This window comes from Micropterus salmoides, unplaced genomic scaffold (genome assembly GCF_014851395.1).
Source record: "Micropterus salmoides isolate LMB-PRFRI ecotype aquatic unplaced genomic scaffold, ASM1485139v1 Ms_hic_scaffold_13, whole genome shotgun sequence".
Lineage (NCBI taxonomy): Eukaryota > Metazoa > Chordata > Actinopteri > Centrarchiformes > Centrarchidae > Micropterus > Micropterus salmoides.
The window spans coordinates 33,171,704-33,190,696 of NW_024040374.1; the positions used below are offsets into that span (position 1 = coordinate 33,171,704).

Sequence of the window (18,993 nt, forward strand, 5' to 3'; positions counted from 1 at the left end):
ATTCCTTTCCCAATTCTTGATCTCACTGAATTGCTCACTTAACATTACCTTTAATTTGTTCTAATGCTATGCAAAGCCAACATGGACATAATGTGGAGTAGGTCCAATATACTCTCCTGTTTTGCAAGATACATATATTCAGCATAGCACATCAACCTAGCTGTTGATCTGTTATGCTGTATGTCTAGTTGATTTCAGTAGTGTAAGTAAAGAGCAAGAAATCTTCAGTTGATGAGGAGAAAATATATTTGCAGGCTATATTTTAGTTATAAAGTGGAAGGAGATTTTAAAAAGCTAAGATTATCAACTTTCGTAATGAATTAACTATGTTAGAGCCTTACTGGACTTCTTTAGTACTAAGAATGTATTCTAAACCAGGTACAGGAAAATAACTTGATGCAGTTTAAGAAGTAAAAGGCAGCTGATGTTGAAATCTGATGCTTAAATTCCTTCTTTGTCTGAACACCCCAGGTAAATAACAGCAAGAATGCGGACAGGTCCATCATTCTCTCTGAAGTTACAGGGACTAGAATCAGATTTGTTTTGACCCATCCATCCATTCATTCATTTTCATTGGCAGCTGTAGCTTGACAGGTAGAGCGGGTTGTACATTAATTGCAAGGTTGGCGATGTCATTCCTGCCTCGTTCTGTTTACATGTTCAAATGTGCCTGTGTGTGTTGTGTTTAGAAGTAGTCCATCCATTTACCATTTTCTGCCCCTATGTGGGTTTGGGTTGTGGTGGCAGCAGCCTAAATCGAGGCTGTCCAGATATCAGTCTCTCCAGCCACATCCTCCATCTTTCACTCGGTGACCCCCAAATGTCCCCAGGCTAGTTGGGATGTGTAATCCCATTGTCCCTGGGATCTCCTTGTACTTGTATAGTGCCCAGAAAACCTCCACAGTAAAGCATTCATTAGCTAATGTTATTGGATGCCTGAACTCTATTAGATGCAAAGCACCAATGGTTCTACTCCAAATTCCTTCAGGATGTGTGAGTTTCTCAACATGTGTCTACAGTTCAGGGGTGGAGTGGCACAATAATTCAGGCTGGGAATTTGACTCCATCCCAGGCCACACAAACCACCAGATCGCTAAATTTTGTAGACTAACCCAGTTTGTTCAAACTAGGTTTAGATTTGGCAATTATGTTCATCTGGGAAGAAAGTTATCCACATTACAAATTACAAACATTTGGGACTTACCACCAAGTAGCCTATCTGAACACTAAGTTTTCAAATGTAAATGTAAATGCTCCGTACTTGTATAGCGCCTTTCTAGTCTTTTCGACCACTCAAAGCGCTTTTACACTACATCTGCATTCACCAGTCACACACATTCATACACTGAGCCTAAGTGCTCAAACGGAAACTAACATTCACACTCATTCATACGCTGGCAGAACAGCCGCCAGGGGCAATTCGGGGTTCAGTATCTTGCCCAAGGACACTTCGACACGCAACCAGGGGGAGCCAGGGATTGAACCACCAACCTTCCGATTAACGGCCAACCCGCTCTACCTCCTGAGCGCTGTTCATAGCACATACAAATATACAAGGCTAGACACAGAAATCAATTAGCCTACACTTTTTAAAAAGAAAATGAGATATACAGAGTTTGCTCAAATGTTGAAATGATTATCTTTATAATTAAGCATCAATCATATCAAAAGTATTACTTCACTTCTCTGAACTTGAACATAAGCCACAACAATGAAAATAGCCTAAGCATAATGCAAAAAACATTCTTATACAAAAACACTTGATTACAGTGTTCACTCACTGGTGTCCATAAGGTAAACAGGAAAAAATAAACACATTTACCTTTCTATATACCTTTCAATTTCTAGATGATATTTGTAATTTTCAGATTCAGCTCCATCTTCACCACACCAGTCTAGTATAATACCTGCATTATTCTTATGCTGCACCAATCCAGTGTTAATTACTGTGTTCCATCTTACCGTTATGTCAGCAAGACCTGAAAAGCCCCATCTTCACTTGAGGCAGCAACTCACTCCCAACCTGGAGAGAGCAATCCTACCTTTTTTCAGCAAAGTAGATTATGGACCAAACTCTTGCTCCACTTATATAAGGACTGGATGCCTCAACAACTACTGCACTGTGTATTCTCGCAGCACTCTCCACAAGGCAACCTGAGGGGGACAGTCATTAGCCTCCTCCAAGTCTAAAACAAACCAATGTTGTAGACTGAATGTTTTTACCCAAGGTAGATATAGTTCTACTTTTTTAATGGGTTCAACAAGTGGTTGGTTCAGATGGAGGTTAGTTGAGGCTACCATGTGAATGTTTGGTCTTAGTCTTTGCTATTAATCAAGAATCACCCCAGCTGATGTGTAAGATGCTGTGCAGGTATCTGATAGATAGATAGATAGATAGATTTAGATCTCAATAAACTTTGATCTTGAGACTAAGGGTTAGGGAGAGACAATTGGTCTCACATTCACTCAGACACACACACACACTGTATGTCCTGCTGCGTCCTGTTGCATAAGAGTTACCAGCCATTAGTCCATAGTAAAAGCAGCAAGGCTTGAAATGAAATGCTGATAATGGCTGTGTTTAAAATGAGACCTGCCAGAGGATCTCACAGCTTGTTACGTCAGATAAATTACCCATTCTATTTGGGGACTACTGGAGACCGTGAATACTGCTTATGGCCTCTATAACAGCACTTCTATTCATTACATAATAATGATTACATCTATTTCTAAGCCATATCAAATAAAAAATATGTTGTAAAGTAAAATATGGTGACCCTGAGAGACCTGGGTGACCTGAGTGTTGTTGGGAAATGAGCTGAAGATACAAAAAAAACTGGCAGGACTTCCGTGTCCAGACAGTTTTCATCCCTTTTTGTTGTCCACTGGAAACATTTTTAAATTTTCGTTTGTTCTGGATTGTGGTTTCTGTATTTCTGCCACCATTGTGCAGTACTATAACCTGTGACGTCACAGGGTTGGTTGGCTTTAAAGGCTCTGGGCTGAGTTCAGTAAAAACGCAGCCATACACAAATCCACATGCTTCACACCTGACTGTTCCTCTTTGTGTTTACCTGCTTTTGTTGTGGTTGGAACAGCAGCTCCGTGAGTGTGATTACATTGACATGCTCGATAACTGATCTACATGTCAGCAGAGCACATTAGTAGTAATGTGAAAGGTTTGTCAGTGCGGCGGTGGAAGCCTTGCCTAACAAGCTGTTAAATAAGATGTGCATTCAACCTCTTTCTCCATTGTCATTATTATCAGTTGTAAACCAGTGGGCTGAGCAGCCGTCCAGCCAGTCAGGGGGAAAAGCAACAGGATATTAGAGTCCTCATCACCGCTTCATTTTGCCTGTTCTTGTGTGTATGTATAGCTGTGTGTTTGTTATCCAGATTATGTAAGATAAGCAGTAGGAGCGTGAACGGTCAATCATGAATACCAGTCTTGCAAGCCTGTCATTATTATGCTACACCAGCGCCTGCATTTACAACCAGCAATCAATACACACCAATCATCATTACAAGCACAAATAAATAAAGTAAAAAAAATGTATTTAGAGAAGCATCTGTTGCAATCTCATAATTATTTGTGTTAAAACCTAAATAACCATACATAAAACATACAGCTTGTATAATACATTTCAACTGGACTAAGTCTACAGCCTTGTTTGCGGCACTGTGAGGCTGTTCTTAGGCACTGTGATTGCAAAAACTGAGTGTAGTACAGTGTAGCTTGTCTTGTGCTATTGTAAAGTACACATGAGGCTGATGGGAATGTCAGTCTTTTTTATGAGGTATTTAATCATAAACAATCATAAAATCATAAGTAGTGTAAGTGAAATCTTGACCTGATGGTGGTGCTAGAAGAAAGGTCAGTACGATTCATCTTTTGAGGACCATGAATGTCTGTAGCAAATTTCTCTGTATCCTTGTTGGCTGTATTGAGAAATGTAATCAATACAATTTGTTCACTTTTAATGGTGGTCCAACACCACTACTGTTTCTTATGGGAAATACACATCCAAGACCAGTGACACAAATCTTTACTGCATTGCTTTCCGTTTATCATTGGCTCTGTTCTTTGTTAATATCACACACTGAACTGGTAGGTGGAAGGCTGGAGGGGATTTTGGGAGTGTTCAAACAGTCCAGTGTTTATCCAGGGGGCTTTGAGATCATCCAGGGCTTTTCATATTATAAAGCCAGGCTGGAGGAGAGATGACAAATGAGTTTCTGTGTCACATTTATTGGTCTGGACTCAGGCTCACAGGCTTTAAACCGTAGAGGGGAATACAGGCACTGTTTTAATAAATGGTTAACTGCTCTCGCTCCCTCCCACTTCTGTAATCCCTCTCTCCCCCTCCTCTGTGTGTCAGTCTATTGATCCAGGTCAGCAGTTCACCTGGGAGCACTCCAACCTGGAGGTCAACAAGCCAAAGAACCGCTATGCAAATGTTATTGCCTACGACCACTCCAGGGTCATCCTCACACCTGTGGATGGTGAGAGACACGTCTTCAGACATCTCAAGAGAGGGACTTTACATACCGTAATTCTATATATATATTAATATATATATATATTATAATAGTGGTCAGGGCCTTCATTTACCTTTATTTAAAATACACTTAAATTAAAGACAAACCTTCCCTTCCTGTTTTATAAATGCATTGCATCATAATTTAGTTAGAAGCCCCTCTGTTTTCTACGACGGAGTGTGAAGGCCACATTGAGTAAAAAAATCAGAGATTATGAGAATAAAGTCGTAATATTATGAGAATAAAGTTGTAATATTACGAGAATAAAGTCATAATAATGAGAATAAAGTCACAATAGTACGAGAATAAAGTTGTATTTTTAAGCTACATGTTAGGGGAAATATAGATTGAAAGAATAGATTGCCATTTACGTGCATTAAAATGAGGAACAAGGAGAATCTTGTGAAGTTATACTTCAGTTTCCTGATTGGATCCCATTTTAATTTGCTTCCTGACTTTGTCCAACTTGTTCATCAGGAGTTCCAGGTAGCGACTACATCAACGCCAACTACATTGATGGCTACAGGAAGCAGAATGCTTACATTGCCACACAGGGGCCGCTGCCGGAGACACTGAGTGACTTCTGGAGGATGGTGTGGGAGCAGAGGACCTGCACCATCGTTATGATGACCCGCCTAGAGGAGAAGTCACGGGTGAGCCTCTCATGTTGAGAAATAGTAAAGAATAATAATACTCTGATGACAATGGCCTTGGTTTACAGTGCATTCATCAAAGCTTTAAATAAATACATCAATAAATAGAGCAAGCTTTCCGTAGTGTAGTGGATCATCCTGATGCATTGATTTAACATAATTCAACCACTTCATCCATCTTCTTTCATACAAACTAAGGCCATCTTTTAAAGCACAAATTCAGGTCAGACCCTACCGTCATCCACTTTAGCTGAGGCCAGTTGTTCTCAGGGGCAGGGTGGGACTATCGCATAGGGCCAGGCTTGTTGGGGTATGATAATGCAGGACATGTTTCCATTGCAAAGGGTGGCCGGGGTTTTCTTTGTCCCTGTGCAGGGCGTATCAAGGTAGCAGGTGCTTGTAACAGTCAGCTGCGCAGAAGGGACTTGACCTGAAATAAACAATAGCCTAATTATTCGCTCCAAACCAGTATATCGAATAATTAACATATTCTTATTTTTCTTGTTTGCAACATTTCAAAAAATTTGCTTAAAATTTGTTTGACACTTAGATGGAAACATGGCTATTGTCAGGTGTATCCTCAACAAACAAATTTCCTGAATTACTGCTCTAGTGTGCCTTTTTCTAGTTTTTGAACACATAAAACGGTGAGTGATTAATACAATAGTCTTTTCTTATTTTTTTTACTTTTCTTATTCTTATTTGAGTTGTATTGTGAGCTTAGCTCTGCAACAGCATCATCACCGTGCTGGTAGACATGAAGTATGAGACATTCACAGCCAGTCACATGGCAGATGAGAGCTAGCATGGCAGGTACAGTGTTCATATGATTAATGATGTCAACGTTCTTTCACACTGTTAAAAACGCCACAGCGAAAGGGCAGAACTACAGTGCCACAGCAGTATGCCATTTCAGTCAATAACACCCATCTGTGTTTCAACCAGAGGTGCAGGAAACATTAGGTGCTCTATAACATGCGGCGGTAACGGCTGCTGCACAACCTGTCCGTCCACTATTTTGCTGATGTGAGTCATGCATTCCAGTTTATAAGTCCCAAAATAATTGCTGCTATGTTTAAAGGTCCAGTGTGTAATATTTCTGAGGATCTGTCGACAGAAATGCAATATAAGATCCATAACTATGTTTTCAGTGGTGTTTAAAGACCTTACATAATAAACCATTACGTTTTTATTACGTTTTATTTATATCTACATAACCGCAGGTCCCCCCTTCCATGGACATTGCCACGTTGCCTCGTCATGTTTCTACAGTAGCTGAAAACGGACAAACAGTGCTACAGAGCGTGTTTCGTCACTTTGTTCTTCTTGTTCTACTTCTGGTAGAATTCAGGCAATGTAAAGAGTCATCACTATGTTGAACACGTACGCTCAAAGAAGAATAAGTAGAAATAATATACAGCAGGGGTCGGCAAATAAGTTTTGCATCAGAGCAATATTTTCAACCATTAGATGGTGGATGATAATATAAGACATAATATTGACTGACATTAATATTTTGATTGGTTAGCTCAGCTGGTAAAGTGCAGGACTTGCAACCCAAGGGTTGAGTGTATGATCCAAACTTGGGACAACCTTTTGTTTCTCTCTTCAACAAATGGATTCTGCAGCGAATATTTCTCAGATCATGGCATGTGTTGCACTGTTTGTGTTCCGGTGTTTTGCACTGTTTGTGTTCCGGTGTTTGATCCACATCCATCAACCTACGGACGCTTTTTCATTTCCCCAGTACCACCAGGCAGAGGACATTTAGGGGAATCACATTTTCTGACAGCTCTTTCAGAGGTGTGTCAAGCAGGCTACAGACTCTTTTAATGTCGTTCAGAATTTGTAAAATAAGTAAAAGCTCAGTTCAACTCCAAATACTGCATTACAGTAAACAAGCTTCTTGCGCTTTTATTTTGTAGGCAAAACCACTAAAGAGGAAGTGATTATGTGAGCAACTATTGCTGCCATGACTGAGATCTATTTTAGCACCGCTATCAAAGTATTTATTTATTTATATTTTTTGTTACTATCAAAGTGCCATAATCTGGCCGCGGGCCTGATTATATTGTTGCCGAGCAGTTTTGGCAAGGATACATAATCACAGAGAGAATTAATGTGTTTCCCTTGTCAATGTTTGTAAAAAATGTATCTAATGTGTGGTTTATAATGGACTGTGGTGCAGAAACAGTGACAATATTACACACTCTTGGCTTACATTTTCCTTGTTATCTGTCAGTGGCCAAGTCGCATTAACAAATGGTTTTACTGAATAATTAAGTAAATATAATTTCTCAATAAATATACCCAAAGAAACCAAGAAACCTAATTTCTTGACTGGCTACTCTGTGCTGGCTCAGAAGAGACACCTTTTGTGCTGTGTCAGAGACCGTAGCTGTCCTATGCTCTTTGAAAGGGTAGGAGGCAGTGGCAGACTGGAAAGTTGGTTGCAATTCACAACCCTCACCAATAGATGCCACTAAATGTTATGGGCCTTTCAGACAGACTGCAACGACTGCACTGCTGTGCTGTAAAACCCATTATTTTCAATGGCTTGCGCCACAGCAGTTTGTCATTGCGTCGAGCAAAGCGAAAGCGCAGCACAGCGCATTGCTCAGCAACCTCGCCCACATGCCGCGCTCTAAGTTCAAAATATTTTAACTTCAGCGCAAATCGCTTCCTATCTGAGGTGTCTGAGGTTTTGAGCATTAAAGACTTTATTTCGTGCATTCTGGTGAAAATTTCTGGTCCATTTTCTGCACTAATTTATGGTAGAAATGTTTGTATTAGCATAAAGGGAAACAAAATTTGGGTGGTAGGTGACATTTCAAAATATAAAATATAATCAGGCATTCTTTATTCTATATTTTTCCTGTAGATCAACTTATTTAATATTATCCCTACTGAGTCAACATTAGTGTTGGGAGTGACTCAAAAGTACAAAAGTAACGCAATTACAGTAATGTATAGCATTTTGGCAGCAGAAAAACAAATCCATGAGTGAAAGAGTAATGTTATTTCCTGTGAGAATCTGATGATCGATGGGTGCAAACTATGGGGGAGATCGGCTCCAATTAGCTCCTGTGATGGATCATGCGTAAATAGATTTCTATGTGTTTTCTTTAACAAATTACTTTCAAGATCAGAGAGACTGCTGTCAGTTCATCCTGACTAATCCAGATTCAAATTATTAATGACGTTATGCTGCTGTACCTTGTGTGTAAATGCGCACAGCGTCTTTCTTAATCCACTATTAATCAATAGAACCCAACTATGCTGCAGATCTTACTGTCAGAATAATGCGCCAATTAAGTAGCAGTGAAAGTAACTCAAAAATAATGCAAAAGTAGTGTAAAGCATTACAATTCACATACAGTTATATTGTAATATAACTAATTACTCTCAAATGACAGTAACTAGTGATATATAATGTATTACATTTTGGAAGTAACTTGGCCAACACTGGTCAACACATGATTTAGTTTTCTCTTTTTGTTTTTTGTTTGGGGAAGCAATCTCTTTAAATGTGATTGTGGCACCTTTTCACCTCAATGATACATTAATTCATTTTATTAACTCCTAGATTACCTCCTGAGTTTTCACATCTAGATGTGAATACCAGGAAATAAAAACTGAATTTCTGAACTCTCATACTCATCTTTTAACCCAAATGTCTTCAGTGAACAACAAAAACAAAAGAATTTGCCTTTGCATTTTCCAATACTTTTGGAGGGGACTATACTTCGGGTGGTCACAGTTAAATGAAGGAACCATAAAGTGGACAACAGTCTTTTATGTTAATGTCACATGCTTTGGTAACCCTTCCATCCACCCCAAATGTTCACCCTGCAATGTTTTGTGGCTATGTATCAATGCCACATTAGTTCCCCGAAGCTCCTTTTAAGGCATTTTAGCAAACAAATGATGCTGTTGTTTCTCTTCATAGTACAAGAAACTATTGATTCTCAATAAATTTCTTGACATCCTAGCCATTAGAGTTTGATCTTCAGTGTGTGTATTAGCAGTGGCAGAGATGGGGCACTTTTGAGGGTCGGGGAAAGCTAGCATAGATGATCGTTATTCTCGAGCACCCCTAGAAATGAAACTTCTGCGCAACCCCTTTGGGATTTAGAGCCCTGGGTCCAATAGGACTTGCGGTAATTCGTCCCTGCTGAGGGCCCTTTCATCATGTTTTTTGCACACCTTGGGACACCTTGGATGGCACTTGCGGCCACATTTCCTCACACAAAGAGGCATCCAATCGGGCACTGCATCATGTTTTCTCTCACCATCACAGTACATTACTGGTGTATGTAATATTGTCACACCACTCCTAAACAGCACTAGTGTTTAAACTTTAGTGTAGTTAAACCCTGAGCAGTTGTAACATTAGTGGAGTATTAGTGAAAGATTACTCATCAACATAAGGAAAATCAGGCCCTACCTCACTCAGTACGCCACCCAGCTTCTGGTACAGGCCATGGTTATCTCTCGCATCGACTATTGTAATGCCCTCCTAGCAGGTCTCCCAGCTTGTGCGGTGAAACCTTTACAAATGGTTCAGAATGCAGCAGCGCGTCTGGTTTTTGATCAGCCCAAAAGGACTCATGTCACTCCATTACTCAGTGACCTCCACTGGCTCCCCGTGGCCTCCAGAATCAGATTCAAGTCATTAATGCTTGCATACAGAGTGATTACTGGATCTGCACCACAATACAAACTTACGTTCGTTCTCGGCCACTACACTCCTCCAACAAACGCCGCCTGGCTCTGCCATCCCTTCACACAAAGCAATCCCAGTCCCGGCTGTTCTCATCTGTGACACCACGATGGTGGAACGAGCTACCACACGCCATCAGAGCAGGGACGTCCCTCTTTAACTTCAAGAAGCTCTTGAAAACTCATCTCTTCCGAGAACACTTCCTCTTATAACACCTCTAACTCCTAACCTCTAACATGCACTTCTTGTGCTCTTCTTCTTCTATCCCCTACAATGATCTTGTATTAATTGCACTTTTTGTTACCTCTTACTTCCTTCCCTAGGTATCTACCCCATTGATGTGATATGAACTATGAGCTCTTACTAGTATTTATTGCTGCTCTTACTAGTATGTATTGTCAGTTGTAGATCTGTAGTTGATGCTCTGTTGATGCTTGTATGTTGTTCCTCAAGTGTAAGTCGCTTTGGATAAAAGCGCCAAATGAGTAAATGTAAATGTAAATGTCAACATTCTGCCATGTGTTGACTGTATTTTTAGAGACTTCTGACTTATATCTCACAAAAGTGAGTACACCCCTCACATTATTGTAAATATTCGATTATATCTGTTCATGTTCATATGTTCATGTATTCGATTATATCTGTTCATGTTCATATGTTCATGTATTCGATTATATCTGTTCATGTTCATATGTTCATGTATTCGATTATATATGTTCATGTGACAACACTGAAGAAATGGCAAAGAACTCTGAAAACAAGAATTTTTGCTACATAAAGATGGCCTAGGCTATAAGAAGATTGCTATGACCCTGAAACTGAGCTGCAGCACGGTAGCCAAGACCATACAGCAGTACAACAGGACAGGTTCCACTCAGAACAGGGCTCGCCATGGTCGACCAAAGAAGTTGAGTGCACATGCTCAGCATCATATCCAGAGGTTGTCTTTGGGAAATAGACGTATGAGTGCTGCTAGCATTACTGCAGAGGTTGAAGGGGTGGGGGGTCTGCCTGTCAGTGCTCAGACCATACGCCGCACACTGCATCAAATTGGTCTGCATGGCTGTCGTCCCAGAAGGAAGCCTCTTCTAAAGATGATGCACAAGAAAGCCTGCAAACAGTTGGCTGAAGACAAGCAGACTAAGGACCTGGATTACTGGAGCCATGTCCTGTGGTCTGACAAGTGTGTCTTGCCTACAGTCAAGCATGGTGGGGGCCGCATGAGTTCTGCCGGCACTGGGGAGCTACAGTTCATTGAGGGAACCATGAATGCCAACATCTACTGTGACATACTGAAGCAGAGCATGATCCCCTCCCTTCGGACACTGGGCCGCAGGGCAGTATTCCAACATGATAACAACCCCAAACACACCTCCAAGATGACCACTGCCTTGCTAAAGAAGCTGAGGGTAAAGGTGATGGACTGGCCAAGCATGTCTCCAGACCAAAACCCTATTGAGCATCTGTGGGGCGTCCTCAAACGGAAGGTGGAGGAGCGCAAGGTCTCTAACATACACCTGCTCCGTGATGGAGGAGTGGAGGAGAAATATGTTTCCATATTTATGACTTCTTCAGACATTTTCAGCTGAAGTACATGAGATATGGCAGGGACTTGCAACTGTGTCTACAGTAACTGCTGCTGTGTTACTTTTATGTGTGGCTGGTTATCCGCTGCTATCTCCTGAACATGTAGGCTGAGATGACATGACTGACATCCAGACCACTTGATGATACTTTGTGTTTTAACTGTACTGAACATTGCACTCTGCATCCACCCAGCGATGTCCAGTTACATTCACTTTAACTGTGCTCAGAACATAAGTTCTTATGGGTTATTACTCTATACTGTTACAGAGGCAGCACAAAAGAAGTTATCTCTAAACTTGTCTGTAAATGCCAACTTAAAGAAACATACTTTCCTGAATGTAATCAATAGGGGTTTTTTTCTTATCGTGTCAGTGTTTGTGACCTGTACTTTATAGCTTTGAGTTCGCCTTTCTGTCTTTATTGAAGGAGTGCTCCAAGTCCCTCTTCTGAGGCATTTGTATGTAAGGACATCAACTGTCTTCAGGTTCAAAAAGCATGTCAGTTGTCAATGAGATCTGTTTTAACAGGGCAGCTAATGCACTTTATGTGTTCCCCTAAAACTACAACTCCTGTGTGTCCTGTTTTGACAGGCTAAGTAATGTTGGGACTTCACGTTTTGGGAAACAAAGAAGCGGCCTACATGTAATGACAGAGGCCTCAACAAAGTAGACTACATGTAAAACATAAAGTAACAAAGAGACCGTATGTAACCATTGTTCCCCGAGAAGGGGAACGAGACACTGCGTCGGTCCGCCACACCTCACCCCTTGCTTCTGGAGTGCCTTGCTTCATAGAAAGGGCTAATGTGTCCTATGTGCCGGCGTGCTTATATACCCCTCCGGTTACACCGTCATACACACCGTTCTAGTAACACCAATAGGATTGGAGTAGTTTCATTCATAGTTCAGCCCTGCCACGTCCAGAAGCGTTCCCATAGTGTCGTCACCGACGCAGTGTCTCGTTCCCCTTCTCGGGGAACAAGGGTTACATACGTAACCCGAGACGTTTCATTCTGACTTGTTCCACTGAGGTTGCAGCTGAAATCACACAAAACACAACAGCATTACGTTCATAGAGCGAGCCCTGCAGCCTCAGTGATTTTAGGGAGAAGATCTTAGTTAAATAACAGGCTAGTTTCTGAGATGTAGCCTATCTGTAAATGGGCGATCAAACTTTCTTTGCTTAACCGTTTGTGTAGCGCCTCATAAAGCACTCTTCTACCGCATTCCTGAATGTCATTTCACTTCACTGATGATGTTATTGTTGAATGTGATGTGTGGATGGGCAGCAGGATCATAAAAAAGGAATAGGGGCTGGGTGAAGCGCCTCTCCAGAGACGCCGTGAGCATTTACGCACGAGCCACAGCAACATAAATGAATAATTAAAATCTCCCGACAGGATCGGTCAGGATCTAATGTTAATTCATGTTTTGTTTTCTGATGATAGTACACTGCTGTAATCTTACTGTTTTCAACAGATGCTATACTGTTTATTAGAACCTTGAGATGTTTCTACGTGTTATAATGTTCACAGACATGTTTCTGGATTGTGAAGATCTGATCTGTAGCCTTTAGTGCCAAAAGCTGGTCTGCTCATCTGACAGAGATCAGAGCTCAATGGACAGATGCTGCAGTTGTGCAACAGGTCTGCATTTAATTTATGTTGCTTTAAAATGACGTCTCCGGGTAAAGGACATCTCATTTCATTAAATACCCGTTTCCTCAACTCCTCTCTTCTCGCTTCTCCTCCTTGACTCCTCGAGCTCGCATCTTGTGTGTGAGGGACTAAGACACACTGTGAAGAGTCGAGGAGGCACAAATTTGGGAAATGAGAAATGCCCAGAGACAGAACCAAACTAGAAACAGGACTGACACTAAACTTGGAACAGCTGCAAAATAACCACAAACCAGAAGATGATCAAATAAAACTTAAACAGGAAAATACCCAAACCATAACAGATTTAGCTGTTAATGTGTCTTTAAACTCCTTATATCCTGACACAATCAACGTGCATTCTTCTGGGGAAAATACGGAGCATGCACCATTGTGAAAAAAACACGCCCCTTTTTTACACTAACACTATGAAGCCCCACTAGAGGCTGATTTGTACATTTCACCCCACGTTTATGACTTTTATAGAAAAAACAACTCACCAACAGTCAGTGGTGGCTTGTGATTATTTACCTGGGTGGGGCTACAGGCACACTTGATTGCACTAGCAATGTTGTCTAGCTTGGTGCACTAAGCTTTGACTTTAACCACTGAAGACTTGTCTACTTACATAAAGGGGACCAATTTTATACATGAAAGTCTTTGTACAGGTGTTGGGGAGTTCTATTGTATATATGAAATAAGTTATATAAAGCATTTTGTGGTTTCAGAAGGAGAGCTAGCTAAGAAATAGCTAATAAAACTAATTTGAATTTGAATTTGTTAGAAGGACATGAGCTTACCAAATCTCTGTAGCCTGCTCCTCATCTCTGCTTGAGGCTAGCGGCATGAGGCTACATAAGCCACTATTGGCATAATAAACCCAAATCGCTGACTGAACTGTCAGCAGTTGAGTAATGTAGGTGCCAGATATTGACAAGGTAGAAAAAATGCATGTAATAAAAAGACGTGTCTGGGTCTGCTGCATTCATTTTGATCCTCTTTCTCTTTTAATCTATCTCTTTTCTCAGAAAGCAAAAGGATCCTGTACAACTGTAACCAAAAAGACACCCTCTCATTGTTGTTGTTCTTTTCTTCTACTTCTGTCCATATCACTTCAGCAATAACACTGTTGTTTATGAAAACATATTTGTCTGGGTGCAGGTGAAGTGTGACCAGTACTGGCCCAGTCGAGGCACAGAGACATATGGGATGATTCAGGTGACCATGCTGGACACTGTGGAGCTGGCTACGTACACAGTACGCACATTTGCCCTCTATAAGGTGAGAACTCCTTATGTATACTGTGAATATGGAGTATGACTATGTTTGCCACCAAAGTCACAACTCATGGACAGCAGAAGGCTTTGGTGGTTTGTTCTGAAAGAGCACTGAAGCTTTCAGACTTGCACCTTGTTTCTTAAATGTGATGACAATTTAAGATGTAGGCTACATCGGTCTCATGTCTGAATAAACACCCTAGTCACTTTTATATAAATGTCAAGACAGTGGGTTTGGTCGGACCTGTAACATTTCTGTATTACTTTCATCATGGGCACAAGTCTGAATTGAGTGCCATCAGATTAATGTAAAGACTTCGGCAGCACAAGGTGAACCATGCAGAGAAAGAGAGATGTGTGTCTGCTACTAAAATCACTGTAATAAATGATCTCAGTCACCATCTCTTATGTGCAAAAAAAGTTTAATAAGTTATTGAGGAGATTAGTCTCAGATCAGATAAGTCTATAAAAACAATTTCCCCTTGTGGTGTGACACGATTAGAAAAGAAAAAAAAAAACTCTCATACAACCACAGTAATAACAAAACTCTATTTTGAAATTTTATTAATGCCAACAGAATTTGCCATTTAATATAACAAAGTTATAGTGGATTCACTGTGAGAAGCAGTGGCAAGCATCCCTCATGCTCACAACAATGCAGGTCATTAAGGCTTAACAGCAAAATAACTTAATCAGTGATGTAGCCTGTGAGAGAAGAAAACACTGTCTTCCTCTTTGCTATAATAAAACTTTTAACTCATCGCTGCTCTCTCACTCTCTTACTTTCTCACCTGGTGCCAAGTGTCAACCAAGCAACACAGCTCTGTCCTTAAATATGCTGTTGTGTCTGAATAAAGCGTTAAACAACAGTAACGTAAATGACACCTGGGTCTGAAAGCCATCTCTTTAACAGATAGGTTAGATGGAGCCTGCAGTGTTACGTATTACATGTCTGATGAGGGATTCAAAGCTGAGAACATTGTGTCTTGGCACTTGAACGGAGAAAATTTGACAACTGTGGCTTGCTGAATGTGATGAATACCAAGTTACCAAGCATTTACTGCAGATCTGATGAAAAATGGTTTGCCATTGATAGTGCTGCACCAGTGTATTATCATTCATCAAGGGCTCTTTATTCATGTCATTTGGGTCTGCTCAGAATGCATAAGTAATGTATGGCAATTTCATCATGTCACATTAATCAGTCCATTCAAGTAGTTCTAGTAGTAATTGAAATGCATTTGTTAATTCAGTTAATTAAGTCAGTGTGTTGAATCGCATTTTTATGTGGGCACTAACAGAATGGCTCAAGTGAGAAGAGAGAAGTTCGACAGTTCCAGTTCATGGCCTGGCCTGATCATGGAGTGCCTGAGTATCCCACCCCAACACTGGCCTTTCTACGCAGGGTCAAGGCCTGTAATCCTCCAGACGCTGGACCCATGGTGGTCCACTGCAGGTAAACTACCTCTTACATTACATTACATTAATTCCAAAGCGACTTACAACTGCTATACATATCAGAGGTTGCATGCCTCTGGAGCAACTAGGGGTTAAGTGTCTTGCTCAGGGACACAATGGTGGATGTCTCACAGTGGGAATCGATGCTTCGAGGCAAGCATCTTATCTATGCGCCATCACCACCACCCACGATAAACATCGACACAACGGCCTTAGCATTCTTCAAAGTGTGTGTCCGATCATCTAAATCTGAAATCCCCTTCCCAATGGCATCCCACAACTTTCTGAAACCACTAAACAACAAGCACACACACTTTAAGCAGTGATTGGCCATGCTGAATGCTTCACAGGCATCAGTTGTATATCGTGGGTGCTCAGGAGTTCACCCTCGGGTCATTTTTGGTTTCTTATTTTAGATAAACATTTTGAATCACCTTGTGAACTGACCTATTTAGCTTTAGGGGGAAACATGTTAAACAAGTGCACAATAACTTACAAACCAGTGTCATTACAAAGTGAGCTGCCAGTATAAGTAAAGTCATCCATTAACAATCAGACTGTTTTGTAAAGTGCATAGATTTTAATAACCTAAAGGAGACGCAGGGCAATGGCCATTCTTGATACTAGCAATGCCAGTCAAGAGACACCTGTGAGATACCTATGAGAGTAACTAGATAAAATGTGTCGCTCAACTACACTTCACTGTAGCTGGCTGGTGCAATCAATCCCTTGACTCTGCGTTGTGTATTTGAAATGATGCAGCCGTTTATTATCTCGGGCACGTCACCGGCCTGTTAGTTAATGTTACAAATAAAATTACACAAAAATATGTACCTGGACTATGTACTGGTCAGATATACAGTTGGCTCACTTTAGGCAGCTCACACACAGCACACTACAAAAGAATGGCAAGTTGTTTTAGCACTGATGCTAGCTATTTTAGAAGATGCATTCTATTGTTACTTAAACACTTTAGCACTTTAAAAGTACAACAACCCACTCATAACTGTCTTATCAACCTCTCCATAAGTTGCAGTGCACATGTGTTCATGTAGTTCATATTAACAGACATAATACACAATATTTGTACACAGTGCTGCGTTTAGCAGCTCACCTCGGGCAAGTCTCTCATGAACTAACAACGTCAATAAATCCCCACAGATAGATGGATAATAAATGAATGACTTATAGCAAGTGGAATAATATACTACATAAACCCTGTTATACTCTCCCCTGCTAAATTCCACTTGCTCCTAAAACAAGAAGGAAAAGGAAGAAATATGACCAGTACAACACACCAGGCACAAAAACACAATTAAACAATTAAAATCAAAACATACAAGAGCAAAGTCACCTATTTGTTCTTTTGCAGCTCGTTACCGCTGAGGCTGTATACCCAAAATCACAGTGACAAACACCCAGCTTAGCAAGCTATTCCTCAAAAGAATCAGGGTAGGAGGAGGTTGGCCAGACCCGATCACCACACACAGGGAAAAATATGCCTGTTACATATTACACATCGTGACTGCAAATTACCACAACACAGAAATAGAAGACAAAGAGAGTCAATCAAAACCCAATTCTCATAGACAAATATCAGGACAGAAAAAAAACCACCCACCACTAAACCCTGGTGGTAACGTAAACTGAACCTTACACGGTGAATGGTATCTAAACCCCCACCCCAGTTTTCTGATGCATGATCTCAGTAAGTCTGGCAACTGGTTTCAATAGAGGCTGCTCCAATGTTATGCAGAGAAGTGTCAGCCATGCCCTGAGTCTCTGTACATGAATGGCTGTCTCGAGGGCCCTGGTCAAGAGCTAAGTTGTTGACAGACTCAGCAGAACCCCCACCTGATGGTAGGATCACTCCAGTCTGTGAAGAACTGCGAGATGGTTGTTCCACATGTGCCTCAGGCAAACTGGTGTCAGCAGGCAAGACAAGAGCCACTTCCAGGTGTATGTCAACCCCAATTTCCTCAGGCTGGTCAACATCCTCCAAATTTGCTTTGCTGGAGAACTCAGATGGCAGGACAGACACCCATCATCGGCAACAGTCTCCCTCTCGCCATCAAGAACTGAACATCGAGGACACATCCTCCTCGTCCTGGGGTTAACAGTCGGCAAGGGGAGAAAGTTCACCGGCGTTGTCAGATTTCGATGCACAACCTTCTCCAGACCAGTGGAGGTATGCTGGAGCTTAAGGATGTGACTCTCCTCACTTTGACCAACCATCACATACATTGCATTCTCCCAACGGTCTGCAAGCTTCCTTTTTCTACGTTCGCCTTTGTTGGCACCCCGGTCACCACGCACCTTCCGGTTGTACAGATCGTCATGTCGCTTTAGTTGCTTGAGCCGCTTTTTGACCAATGTACTGGGGACTTTTAAGTCGCCGTACAAAGCGATGCACAGGCATCATTATTTGTAAACACTATCCATGAGCAAAATTTATAAATGAACATCAGATTTGATTGGAATATAATGAAAAACTATAGGCTTTGTGTGACCATTAAAAACAGTTTTTTTGTGTGGGAGGATAATGATAGACATGCGATAAAGTTTGAGAGAAAGCAACTCAAAAATAAAATTGCAACAGCTTTGAAGGTTATTACAATATTCCCAGGCGACAAGAGCTGCAGACCAGCTGCAGGACTCACATCTGTGTCCGCCTGCGTCAGAGGAACGTGATATTTAACATGCTTTATACATGCTGTAATCAGCTGTTCCGCTTGTTTTGGAGAATTCAATTTCAATTAAATTCAGTTTTATTTATATAGCGCCAAATCACAACAACAGTTATCTCACAGTGCTTTTCATAAAAGAGCAGGTCTAGACCGTACTCTGTGATTATTTACAGAAGCCCAACAATTCAGAAGAAGAGGAGACCGACTCTGTGTAAAAAATTCCTGACTGATGAAAACTTCAAGACCCAGTATTTAGCGTAACTCCATCAGCTGTTTGCTGTAAACACCATTGCACACTGGCTGCTGGCACCTGCCGAACATGAGTAGGAATGGGGCATAGCCTGTTGTTTCATGCAACATGCAGTTGTAAGCAAATGTCAGAGACTTCAAAGCATCAGGCCATCTGTACTTCGCT

General features: G+C 41.2%; 1 protein-coding gene across 9 annotated transcripts in view; it reads left to right on the top strand.

Moving 5' to 3' along the window:
- Window positions 1-18,993, top strand: part of ptprfa (protein tyrosine phosphatase receptor type Fa) — a 292,974-nt gene that overhangs the window by 250,220 nt on the left and 23,761 nt on the right. For all 9 annotated transcript variants that reach the window (XM_038716868.1, XM_038716869.1, XM_038716871.1 and 6 more), the window contains 4 exons: window positions 4,380-4,503; window positions 5,017-5,192; window positions 14,318-14,437; window positions 15,735-15,889. In XM_038716868.1, the coding sequence (XP_038572796.1) occupies window positions 4,380-4,503; window positions 5,017-5,192; window positions 14,318-14,437; window positions 15,735-15,889 (575 nt within the window). The remainder of the gene's footprint in view (window positions 1-4,379; window positions 4,504-5,016; window positions 5,193-14,317; window positions 14,438-15,734; window positions 15,890-18,993) is intronic.